At 44.7% G+C, this 13142-nt stretch overlaps 1 protein-coding gene across 2 annotated transcripts; it reads left to right on the forward strand.

Moving 5' to 3' along the window:
• Positions 1-296: 296 nt before the first annotated feature.
• On the forward strand, positions 297-12891 carry CMTM1 (CKLF like MARVEL transmembrane domain containing 1). 2 transcript variants are annotated; one of them, XM_070770702.1, is made up of 4 exons: positions 298-742; positions 3464-3622; positions 10555-10653; positions 12511-12891. In XM_070770702.1, exons 1-4 carry the CDS (start codon positions 431-433, stop codon positions 12766-12768), a joined length of 828 nt encoding a protein of 275 aa, XP_070626803.1. In that variant the 5' UTR covers positions 298-430; the 3' UTR covers positions 12769-12891. The 2 variants fall into 2 exon arrangements, with proteins under 2 accessions (XP_070626804.1, XP_070626803.1); XM_070770703.1 differs by lacking the exon at positions 3464-3622 and having other exon boundaries at positions 297-742.
• Positions 12892-13142: the final 251 nt, after the last annotated feature.

A 13142-nucleotide genomic window follows, 5' to 3' on the forward strand; every position in this document is an offset into this window, starting at 1 on the left:
TTAGGAACTGTGCGCCCAGCGCTCACTGGCACTGTAACTTCCAAGGAAGCGCTGGGAATCCGGCCTGAATCGGATCGGATCCCTTTTCCTACTCCTGGGCCCAAGGGGTTGGGGGGTGGGGAGGCAGAAGGAGAAAGCGCCCGGACGGCCCGAAATGGTCCCCAGAGCCCACTCCCCTCGGCTGGCTGGCAAGACGGAGGTGGCGGCATTGCGGGGATCTCGAGTTCCCCGGCGTCACATCCTGGTGGCTACGAGGGTGCCTGGGGGGCTGGGTTTATCCGCGGGGAGCCACAGCTGCGTGCGCCCGCGAGGGAGAGGCGGTGCGCAGCCGTTGGGGCGAGACGCTGGTTCCCAGGGAAGGGCTGGCCGCCGCCGTGCAAGGTTCAGAGCCACAGGGCCCGTCGGACACCACCAGGCCCAGGGGTCCACCATGGATGCTGAAAAGGAAAACCCACCTTCGAGGGCCTCGAAATCCGGGAGGCCTCCCGCGCGCTCTGTACGCATCGCAGAGGGGCCGCATCCCGAGCGCTCGAGTGGATCCACACTCTCCGAGCACGGCGTCAGCGCGGCGCCCTCAGCATACATACTCAAGCAGCCTTCAACCCCCGCGACCCTCAGCCAAGAAGAGAAGGAGGCCATCCAAAAGCGCGCTGAGGGCCGGGCCAAAGTCCCGCCCAAATTCAGGGACAGCATCAAGCGTTTTTTCTTCTCGCCCACAGGAGCCTTGAAGATCATTAGGCTGGTGAGCAGAGAGCGCTGGTGACCCACTGGGCGGATGCGAGGGTGGAGGCAGGCCGACTTCGGCCTCCGGGAATGAGTGATTCCCAGGGGTGCGCCACCTCGGGGGAAGCGGCCCTAATTCCCTCTGCCAGTCTTTACCTTTCTTCCCCCTCTCCCCTGACTCCTCCCACGCACTCAACCCTTGCTACTAAATTTGGCACGCTACCCACCCACCCCCAATCCCTCACTTTCCTATTTCTCAGGTTTTCCCTCACAAAGGGAATTAGGGAAGCAATGAAGATAACAGCAGGAAAGTGTAAGTTAGCAAACAAAACTAATAGAATTGACCAATAAAACGGATAAACCACTGGTCCATATAACAGGAAAAAGGGGGGTGGGGTGGGGGAGGACATGTATTTAAAGTTAGAAACCAGAAAGGGAAAATACTGTAAAAGGGGAAGGATTTACAGGATGCTGTAAACTGAAAGGATTCACAAGAGTTACTTTGCAAAACAAATATGAATAATTGGGTCAAAGAGTTGATTTTCTAGGAAAATATAAGTTACCAAAACTGATCCCAGAATAGAGAAAAATCAAAACAGACCAATATAAACACAGGGATGAAAATGAGTGTATCTTTCAAAAATGTATCAGGCCCAGAAGATTGAGAGCAAGAGAAGGGGGTGACAGGATGAGCTGGTTGGATGGCATCACCAACTCAATGGACATGAGTTTGGGCAAACTCTGGGAGATAGTGAAGGACAGAGAAGCCTGGTGTGCTGCACTTCATGGGATGCAGAGTCAGACAGGACTTAGCAACTGAATAACAACAACTATCAGGCCTAGACTTTTTTGCAGGTTAACCCTTTCAAACCTTCATAGGATGCAATTCTGATATTATTCAAATGTTTTCAAGGAATAGAGAAAAAAGAAACACTTCTAAACTGTTTTTATAAAGTCAGTGTAACATTGATCTCAAACCTGACCAAGTTCAGAAAAAGAAAAGTAAATATTCAGTAGAAATCTTACTAGTATCAAAGCAACAATATTAGCATGTTAACAGAAAACATTCATTAGTACTTCTAAAAAACACATCATGAAGAAGAAACATACGGATAATTCGATATTAGGACTCTGTTAGACAAATCCACCATAAGTAAAAGGAGAAAAAATTAAGACACTCTATCAAAGAGGGTATAGAACACATTTGACAAAATTCAACATTCATCTCTGATTGCAAAAAAAGTGAGCAAGGGAAGAAGAGAGAATAAACCCCAAAATCAGTATCATATATATTAAACCTCAGAAGTATTCCCATTAAAATGCAAGATGTATTCCCATTAAAAACAAAGAGGATGCCCACTATCAATGCTGTTATTCAGTGTTTTGCTGGAAACACTAGTCGTCACAATCAGACAGGAAAAAGGAATAAGTAAGACTATTTGAAAAGGCAAAATATATCATTTCTTACAGCTGATCTGATCAAAGATCTAAAAATAAAATCAACTGGGAAACACTCTAGAACACAATAATTTCTACTAACTCAGTAGAAATGAGCAAACAAGCACTTAGAAGAAAATATTTCTCTTTACAACAACAATCAAGATGGTAAAATATCTAATAAGATTAAATGAAATAAATTTGAAAGACCTATACAAAGAAAACTAAAACTCTACTGAGAGATATTTTAAAAGCCACTAAAATAACTGGAAAGACATACTTTGTTCTTGAAGGGTCAGACTAAATTTTGTAATCTTTCCATATTATAAGTTAAAGGAAATTCCAAATAAAATACCAACAGGCTTAGTTTGGGGAACTTGATCAAGACAAAAATAAGAAACATAAACAACCTGAGAATGAGTACTGAAAGGGGGTCCAAGTCAGACAAAAATACAACATGAAATAAGTTGCTTGTAATTTCAAAAGTACTAGAAAAGAAGTCAGCAACTCAATAGACGAAAAGAGTTTCAAAATCAAATACATATGATAATTTAGTATATGATAAAGTTGGATTTCAGATCAGTGGTGTTTCCCAACAAATGTTGGGATAATCAGCAAGGGTTCGGAAAAAAAGAAAAGTGGGACTTTAATCTCACTCTTTCTATCAAAATCAATATGTATTTACTTCACTTGGCCTGTATATAGGAGAAGGCAATGGCACCCCACTCCAGTACTCTTGCCTGGAAAATCCCATGGACAGAGGAGCCTGGTAGGCTGCAGTCCATGGGGTCGCTAAGAGTCGGACACGACTGAGCGACTTGACTTTCACTTTTCACCCTCATGCATTGGAGAAGGAAATGGCAACCCACTCCAGTGCTCTTGCCTGGAGAATCCCAGGGACGGCGGAGCCTGGTGGGCTGCCGTCTATGGGGTCACACAGAGTCGGACACGACTGAAGCGACTTAGCAGCAGCAGCAGCAGGCCTGTATATACACAGTTCTTTCTGGCATGAAATATACACAGTTAACAGTGATTACTTTTAAGGAGATACACTAGGGTTGGGACAAGGGAGGAGAAAGAAGCTTCTGTACTGTGTGCATTTTTTATTTGTGTGTATTATTTCATTTCTTTAAAAACATAAGGAATTTTAAAACTAACATGTATGTGCCAAACAATACAGGCCGTTGCAATATAATCAGATTTGCGTTCTGACCATTTATGGTTTTGCTCTGTTTTTTGTTTTTTTGTTTTTTTTAATAGCACATTTGCATTAAAACAAATCCTGTTTGTTTGTTTACCGCAGGGCCTTCTCATAGGGGCATTCATTTTTTTCATCATTGCCGAAGCCCCAGAGTCCTACATAGCAATCACCATTCTGGAAACCTGCATCGTTGTTTTTTTCATTCTAATATATATGCTAACCCTTCACCACTTGATGACTTATTTACATTGGCCCTTACTTGTAAGTGTTCCTTTTCATAATTTGCATATAAACTTTGCCCTCAGCCCCAGGGTAAAGGCTGTCCTCCACTGAGCACAATAGAGGGATCTCTCTTGGACGAGGACAAAACTGAGCTGTGACAGTGTTGCCCTAATCCCAGAGAAGAAGCTAGCCTAAGTCCAGAAAGATTCCTGGAACCCCTCTGTCTATAGTACAACCAATACACACACCTGCTTCCATCTGATTATGGCCGTGAACATGTGGTACTTTTCAGCTGGTCCTAAAGAAAATTTTACTTAGTATATTCAGTAATATCCCTTTCTCCTCTCCGTGCATGCTCAGTCATGTCGGACTCTTTGCAACCCCCATGACTATAGCCCACCAGGCTCCTCCGGCAAGAATACTGGAGTGAGTAGCCATTTCCTCCTCCAGGGGATCTTCCCGACCCAGGGATTGAACCCGCGTGTCTCTTGCATTGGCAATCTCATTCTTGACCACTGTGCCACCTGGGAAGCCCATATTCAGTAATATATTGCTTTATGAAATAGCACATGCTTGTCCTTCTTTTCAAACAGTGCCCTCTCTAACAAATTACAAACATCCCTCTTAAAAGCGTGTTTCTACAACATGGCAAAGTTTAGGAAACTGTCATGTGTGCTCTGAAAGATTGCAAGAGTCAACTTTTTCATGTGTGCTAAGGGTCCCTCTTCCCAAAGGAGTGCCATATAGTGGGGAATTCAGGAAGAGACATTGCATAGCCTTCTTCAGTAGTTTTTTCCCCCAAATCTCATCATTTTTACCAGCTGAGAAATTCCCGAAGATAATTCCTGAGGTCTCAGAAAAATAGTATTTATTTCAGAGCCTGAGGCTGCGCATCCTCACAGACTAGAGACGTAGCATGGTTTTGGTCCAAATACAGACACAGACCCAGTTCCTGGCGCTGCCACATTCCTAGCTGTGAAAAGTTTAGCCTCAAGTTTCCCCATCTAGGAAATTCAAGGAAGGGAAAGATGATGATAGAATGATGATGATAGAAACTGTCTAATAGGGTTCCTGTAAGTTTAAAGGTGGTTAAAGCAAAGATCACAAAAGGCTTGCCACAAAACCAAACATTCACTACAAAGCGTCCGTGGACCCCAGGAGGCAGTTGGGTGGCTTTTACCCTTTTATCCTCTGCACCTTGAACCATCCTAACTCAGAACGAGCTCACACCTCTTCCACATTCCACTTCGTTATGGTGCCTTTTTCTAACCATAAAGTAGGATTGGTTGTGTCGACTTAAAAAAATTGCACAACGTGTGAGTTGTGAGTTAAATTTTATTTGGGGCCAAATAAGGGCTGCAGCTTGGGAGACAGCATCTCAGGTAGCTCTGAGAAACTACTCCAAAGAGGCAGGGGGGAAGGTCATGTGACTCTGGTGAAGGGGAAGTACATGCCATCAAGCACATATTTTTCCAGACAGTTTCTATTAGTCTCATGACGCTTTTGCTAGTCACGAGGAAGAGTCGTCACTGTGAAGGATTTCAGTGCTTTTCCAGATATGAAGAGGAACAAGAATTGGATTCATATAATCAGCTCCTGAAAATATCTATCTGAGGACCTGTCCTGCCAGTTTTTCCCTGAGTACAGAGGGCCTCATTTCTGCTCTCCACCCTGAACTCCTTCCAGGAGGTGTTGAAAATCAGCAGCTGCATGATTTAATCCTTGTAGAGGCAGACGGCAAGTGCCAATTTGTAGCTGATGGTTGCTATTGAATTGAAACTCAAAGTACTTTCTTCGAGTATCTGAGGGATTTTCTAAAAAGGCCGCTGAGCTCTCTCTGTCCAACAGAGTGCTGAGCAGCAGGAAGCAGAACAAGCAAACTGTGAGCAGTTTTAATTGGACACGTGGAAAAGCCTCTCAGTTATGGAGACCTATAACCATGGAGAGGTTTCTGAGGGGAAACGAAAATCTCTGTCCATGGAATTTTCAAGAACGGAAGGTAAAGTCATGGTTTTTGAGTAGATCCCACGTACCAGGTACTTCTTCATACAGATTGCCTTATTTCATCCTCACAACAATCCGGTGAGGTTGTGATCACCGCCCCGCCCCCCACCACCACCTCCACTGCCCGCTTAACGGATGAGAAAATTAGATTAAAGAGACCATTAATATGATCATTGCCCATGGTCATACGTAGGCACATGGAAACTCAGATTTGAGCCCAGGTCTGTCTGACTCTAAAGCCCAGACTCTTTCCAGGCTTTATACCCTTATTGCCTTGTGCTGTTTTCTCTCAAACCTTTTTCCTATGTCTTCGCCCTCCTCACATTTTCTAAATTTTATCTTCTCTGAAGATAGAAAGAACCCAGTTCTCTCATGGTTCCTTAAGATGTGGAGCAAACTATGAACTGGTTATTCTGGGGTGGAGGGCAGGGTACACATTTTGGGGGGTCGGCAAATGAGGGCTCCACAGCACCAAGGTCAGCAGCTGTGGTCAAGGAGGACTAGAGGCCTCTTAGAAAAAGGTCTACAGCCATAATGCTGAAGAGAGCCCCAAGGCCCTGTGCTTTCCTGGGGGGTCCAAGGCGGGTGTCCAGGAAGAGTCTCAGGGAGAGGCAGGAGCAGGGTCTCCTCAGCACGGAAAGGAAGGTCTCATGAGAGGAGCTGTTTCCACAGTTGTGGGCAGCTCAGGCCAGCCTGTGTAGGGTTGCAGGCCTTCAGTCAACCCTGGTAAAGCCAGGCCCCCTTTTGCTACTTCACTCCTTAGAGGAGAACTTTCTCTTTTCTTTGGATAGCTATGGGACCCCAGAGTGTGATGCAGAGCCCCCAGGGGGTGGGCCAGGCCCAGCTTTCCTCAACCTACCTGTGTTGGAGTCACTATCTTCTCTGTTAGATTTCATTATCAACTTAACCCACCCTTGTCCAGTGTCATCTATCAGTAAACCCAAGAAAAGTATGAATTATAATCACTGTCTTCTAAATAGCCCATATTTTAACACTTCTATTTCTGCTTTATTGACTATGCCAAAGCTTTTGACTGTGTGGATCACAATAAACTGTGGAAAATTCTGAAAAAGATGGGAATACCAAACCACCTCACCTGCCTCTTGAAACAACAGTTAGAACTGGACATGGAACTACAGACTGGTTCCAAATAGGAAAAAGAGTACGTCAAGGCTGTATATTGTCACCCTGCTTATTTAGCTTATTTGCAGAGTACATCATGAGAAATGCTGGGCTGGATGAAGCACAAGCTGGAATCAAGATTGCCAGGTAAAATATCAATAAGCTCAGACATGCAAATGACACCACCCTTATGGCAGAAAGTGAAGAAGAACTAAAGAGCCTCTTAATGAGAGTGAAAGAGGACAGAGAAAAAGTTGGCTTAAAGCTCAACATTCAGAAAACGAAGATCATGGCATCCAGTCCCATCACTTCATGGCAACTAGATAGGGAAACAGTGGCTGACTTTATTTTTCTGGGCTCCAAAATCACTGCAGATGGTGATTGCAGCCATGAAATTAAAAGATGCTTACTCCTTAGAAGGAAAGTTATGACCAACCTAGACAGCATATTAAAAAGCAGAGACATTATATTGTCAACAAAGGTCCATCTAGTCAAGGCTATGGTTTTTCCAGTCGTCATGTATGGATGTGAGAGTTGGACTGTGAAGAAAGCTGAGCACTGAAGAATTGATGCTTTTGAACTGTGGTGTTAGAGAAGACTCTTGAGAGTCCCTTGGACTGCAAGGAGATCCAACCAATCCATCGTAAAGGAGATCAGCCCTGTGTGTTCATTGGAAGGACTGATGTTGAAGCTGAAACTCCAGTACTTTGGCTACCTGATATGAAGAGCTGACTCATTTGAAAAGACCCTGATGCTGGGAAAGATTGAGGGCAGGAGGAGAAGGGGACAACAGAGGATGAGATGGCTGGATGGCATCACCGACTCGATGGACATGGGTTTGGGTGAACTCTGGGAGTTGGTGATGGACAGGGAGGCCTGGCATGCTACGGTTCATGGGGTCGAAAAGAGTCGGACACAACTGAGCGAATGAACTGAACTGATTCGAACTAACACTTCTACATTGTAAAAAATATATATATTTCCTGACACAGTCAGAGAAACTGAATTCTGGTCAAGTTGGGTTTTTTTTTCCAATAGAAAACAATTTAGAAAAAAACATAATAAAACATATTTACTTAAAACTCTATCAAAGGGATGATTCCAAAACTCTCAGCAATATCTTTATAAGTAAAAGAATGTCCCCTTCAAATTAATGAAAAACAATTGTGGTGATGTCTGATTAGGTTCTGCCATGTGTCTGGAGAGCTCCAAGGCACAAATGGAACCAATGAAAGTTGTTGTTAGTCAAATACCATGTACTGTTTATTGCATATACATTCTTGTTAACAAATACCACATTTCGTGAAACAAATTGTAAGATGTTTGACTCCTTCCTAATATTCAGTGATTAAAAAAAAAAATAACCGTTCACCATCAAAGCATCTTTTTTCCCAATTTTAATTTAACACAATTTTGTTATCTCTGGGAACAGTTTGGGCACTTTATGGAAAAATAATAGTCAAGTCACAAACCTATCATTTCATCAGAGGCAACTCTTTGAGTCAATAAGGTAATTTAGTCAAAGAGAGAAAGAGAAAGATGATGAGTAAGGATGGTATTTATGGGGAAACTAGAAGTGCTTTTGCACGTGGTAAGATTCAGCTGAAGTTTTACTCCATCTGAGAAGACATACTTTTCTCTCTGTCAAACACGAGGCCAACTTAGAGGGTCTGTGTCTAAGGCAAAAGGGAGTGGGGTTAGTCAGGAGAAGGCCCTTGGAGTGAGGAGGACCATAGCCACTTACTGGCTGAGCAACCCCAGGCAAGTCGCTTACCCATCAGTAAACTGGGGATGATAAGAGTCTACTGTGAGAATCAAATGAGATCACATATGAACACCCTGGCACAGTATGCAACACATAGCAAGTGCTCACGAGATGTGAGCTATGATAGAAATGTTCCACACAAAGCAAGCACTACCACCAAGAGACAGTTCGGGACAGCACTTCCTGGCAAGAGTCCAAAAGTCCAATGAGGAGATGGAATTCTGATGAGGCAGTCAATGATTGACTAGGGAGATCAAGTCTGCATTTATTATTATTATTAATGCACCTTCATCCAAATTCTCAATGATGGAGACAACAGTTAATTATTATTTTTAAAAGTTCACACTCTGCTTCAATGTCCCTGTTCACATCTTTGAATATCTTGGTTTATACAATCCTCAGGTGCTACGTATGCTTCCTGCAAAGTTGCAAACCATTGTACCTGCCCAACTGTGGGCAGACCTCTCACTCAGCCTACAGAACTCAAGTGGAACTGACGTCCATCCCTCACCAGCCCTGCACCAGTGTGCCCCCACCAGTGTTACCTCTCATGTGCCCAAATAGCAAACATTAGTGCCTTTCTAAGAAGCAAGTCCCATTCCACAATAGGGCTCTTTGCTCACCAATCTCAACAGGAAGAACACCTGGAGTTCACGGAATATTTACTCTCTGTGCACATTTTGAGGGCAGATTATCAGGAATCTGCACTTTGATGCATTCCCACTATCAACTAGATGCCAGGTACCTCATCTGATGCTTTCAGATTCATTATGCCATTTAATCCTCAGATGAAGTCAATGAATCCCAATCATTATCCCCATATTCACCATGAGCCTGTTGGGAGACTTCCCTGGCGGCTCAGTGTTTAAGACTCCGTACTTCCTTTGCTGGGGGCATGGGTTGGATCACTAGTCGGGGAACTAAGATCCCACATGCAGCATAGCTGAAAAAAAAATTAGCCTGTTGGCACAGAGGGGCAATAAAACATGCCCCAGGTCATACATCTTGTACTTGGTAGGCCAAAAGAGTTGATCAACAAAAAAACTCCCTCACCTTGCTTGCCCCATGGCACTTTGACCCTCCATTACTCATTCCACAGAAAATGCCAAAGACAGGTGCTGCACTTCCAACCTAGGGGGACAGGTCATTTCCTCCTCATTTGGGTGTCCCTGATGAAGGGCAATAGTGAGTTGAGTTCTGATTCGACTCCTTGGCAGATATTCAATCATCGGCAATTTAATGATCTTCTCTAAGCCTCTGTTACATCCTCTTAAAATGAGGATTCTAACAGTACTGGCTTTGTGGAGGGTGAGGGTTAAATGAGATAATGACAGGAAAATGCTCAGCACACCATGGAGCTCCACTTAGACCCAATATGATTAGACGGCAGGGCTCCAGTACTGACATCCAAAAAGAAGGACAAAAATAGCCTATAGATGTCAGGACAAATCAATTCTGGCCATGTTTTAGGAAAGAGAGAAAGTCAATTTCACTCCAGAATACCAGGTCAGCTCCTCAGATGGGTTCCTGTCTTGGGATGTGTGATCCTACAGAATAAATACAATCCAACTTCCAAAGTTTCAGTTCTAGTGATCTGCAGATTTGGGAGTGGAATTAAATCAGTCGAATGTTAATTTAAATTTTTATTTTTATATTAAAACAAACGTATTATGGAATAGAATGCAGAATTTACATTAAGTTAAAATACAAAACTTCAATAAGATTGTATTTATGGCAGGTCAGTCTGGGTCAGGCCCTCAGACCCCTGGGTTTTTTTTCTTGCCCATTTTCCTATGCACTTTAAAAAGCCTGATGGAAAAAATGTTATAAAAAGAGTATTCTTTAATGAAGAATTTAAACCCCTTTCTGTTGACAGTCCTATCCAGGACCTTATAATCACATAAACTCACATCTCTGGAAGATATAAGAATTATGCTGCTGAGGGTTCATTCCTGTTAATATTAACCAAAGGGAAAGTTTTTAAAAGGCATTCATCCTTAGATACGTAACTGACTACTTTAAAGACTTTATGAAATGACATTTTCATGTAAACTTGACAATTTTCAATTCTGTGTCGCAGGATCTTATCAACAGTTTCATTACTGCGGTGTTCCTTTTAATAGTTGCCATCTTGGCGATACAAGAAAAGGAAAGAAGGCATTTGTTCTATATTGGAGGGGTAAGTTGAAGCCTTCATGACTCCATTTAAGATCAGTATTTCAAGATTCTTTGAAAAGGGAAACTAGCAGACCATCATTATTTCATTTATAGAACACCCCCCACCAACCACCCCTGCTCTTTCTTGTGCTGATTTCTTCAGAGACTTGAAGTTGCACAAGCTCTAAGCTCATGAAAATCTTCATTCTAATACTCATTCTCCATATAAGTACAAAAACAAGTCTATGGAAACTTTTCTGAAAATCATACACACTACTTTTTTAAACGTTGCCAAAACGTATTCCAAAAAAAATGATTGTAGAGGAAAAAAAGTGCATTGCCAAAGTGAGCAAGGAAGATATTCCCACACTAGGCTAGGCATCTTCTGTCTTAATCTTTACAACTCTCATTTTTACAGATAAGGGAATGGAGGTTAAATACCTTACCCTGGGTCTCAAGGCTGGGACAAATCCTCATTGTATGAAGAGCACAAGAAATGGCAGATTAAATGCTTAGAAGATAGGAGATGGGGAATAGGGTGGTGAGACTTTGACTCAAGAAGTTAAGTGATGGGAATAGAAATTAATCCAGAAAACAAAAACCAAAAAAACTGTAAGTTCTTCAAATTCATCCTATGATCTGTGAATATTTGTCAATCCCATTGGACTGTGCCAGGCCTGAGCTCAGTGTTGGGGATTGAGTCCTTTCCCACTTAGGGAGCTCAAGATTAGTTACAACAAGACCTACCTAGGAAAAGTTCATGAAAGTAGCCAGGGATTAAGTGACCACAAAGAGAAACTGGCAAGCTATAGTCCGTGGGGTCACAGAATTAGACACGATTTATCCACTCCTCAACAAAGAGAAACATGCGCTTCCCAAGTGGTGCATGTGGTAAAGAACCTGCCTGCCAATGCAGGAGATGTAAGAGATGAGGGTTCCACCCCTGGGTCAGGAAGATCCCCTTAAGGAGCGCTGGCAACCCACTCCAATATTCTTCCCTGGAGAATCTCATGGACTGAGGAGCCTGGTGGGCTACAGTCCATGGGGTTGCACAGAATTGGACAGGACTGAATCGACTTAGCAACCCACACACAGAAAGAGAAACATACAAGGCAGACAGGAACTGAGGAGTACTTGGAATCTTGGGTGTTATAGGCCATGATCCGTATCTGTTAACTCAGCCATCACGCCTTCTCAGGAGTTCCCACCCCCAGGTCTCCATCAATACTTACCTGGAGGGTCGGAACAACCCCACCCCTACCCCAAGCCCCTCAACACAGACACTGGTCTCCCTGCCTCAAGCCCTGTTCACTCTCCATTCATCTTGGAACAAATGGGCTTCCTGAATCTGGAACCTCCCCTCCCCTCTTGATGAAGTCCCAGATCCTGCACCTCCCCAGCCTCAACTCTGCCCCCTCCCTCACCAGCTCCACAGGTCTCAGCCACACCAGATGGAGACCCCATTTGGGTACCTGGAATTCTCTTCCTCCCAGTTTGTCTCTTTGGAAACAACCATCTGCCCTTTCAAATATAGCCCAAGAGTCCTTTCCATCCAGGGGCCTTCTCAGGACTCCACCGCCACCTGGAGCCCCTTAGGATCAGTGCCCTTTTCTCCTCCTAGGGCCTCAGGCCTTAGGCAAGGTCATCCCTGGTGGTAAAGCCCATGTCCAAAAACCCTTTTTCTGGGAATGCCCCAATGGGCTTGCAGCAGCCAAGTGGGCAGACACCAAGGAGATAGTGGAGGGTCAGTGGGGGACAAGGGGCCACCCACAGGCCCCTCCCCACACTCTCCCACACGCCAGGATAAGGAACACAGGTTGCTGCGGAGCTGCAAAATAACCCCATCTTTCCTTCCTGCATCTGGTCTTGTGTCTGCCAGGCCCTATGTCTCACAGCAGCAACCGTGTGTGTCATCGATGCAACTCTGGTCACCAAGACGATGAGGAATAACTTGAAAAAAGCCCTGGGAATCAAAATGATAACCAGTGGACCCTTGGCCCCGGAACCCACCCCACCCACAAGGACACCCACAAGGGGAGGCCCAAACGCACCTACAAGGGCAACTGTGAAGCAACGCAGCCAGTGGCAGCCATCCTCGAAAGCAACCTCGCAGAGGAACCCTGGTGGACGCCTATGAAAAAAAACCCGGCCAACTCCTTCCTCCGGCGGCTCTCGCCGCTGAGCTCTCACGCTGTCACCCATTTCGGCCCACATGTGATCATAAAATCGGGACTGCTAAACCTGTAGTATTTCTGCTTGTTCATGCCGCCTTGCGTAAAAGTCGCGTTACGTTTGCCGGGGTAAACTTACAGCCCTGGGCCGCCTCCAGAGGCCTCGTGAGGTCGAAGTTGCGAGGGGAGTTCAGCGCGGCAGCTGAACTACCACCACCACCTGAGCCGGAGTTGGGGCGGCGGCTTCCGCGCAAGGGGTGGGCGGCCGGGAGATGGAGATGCTAGCGGTGCCCGGAGATGCGCGCGGTGCTCCTGGCGGGTCCCGCCCGCCGGAGGGCGG

Source organism: Bos indicus, chromosome 18 (assembly GCF_029378745.1).
Source record: "Bos indicus isolate NIAB-ARS_2022 breed Sahiwal x Tharparkar chromosome 18, NIAB-ARS_B.indTharparkar_mat_pri_1.0, whole genome shotgun sequence".
Lineage (NCBI taxonomy): Eukaryota > Metazoa > Chordata > Mammalia > Artiodactyla > Bovidae > Bos > Bos indicus.

Coding starts and splice junctions, on each gene's coding strand:
- CMTM1 (XM_070770702.1), top strand. CDS start 431: ATGGATGCTGAAAAGGAAAACCCACCTTCGAGGGCCTCGAAATCCGGG. Junction 3,623..10,554: donor ATTTACATTGGCCCTTACTT/GTAAGTGTTCCT, acceptor TCTGTGTCGCAG/GATCTTATCAACAGTTTCAT. Junction 10,654..12,510: donor ATTTGTTCTATATTGGAGGG/GTAAGTTGAAGC, acceptor TGTGTCTGCCAG/GCCCTATGTCTCACAGCAGC.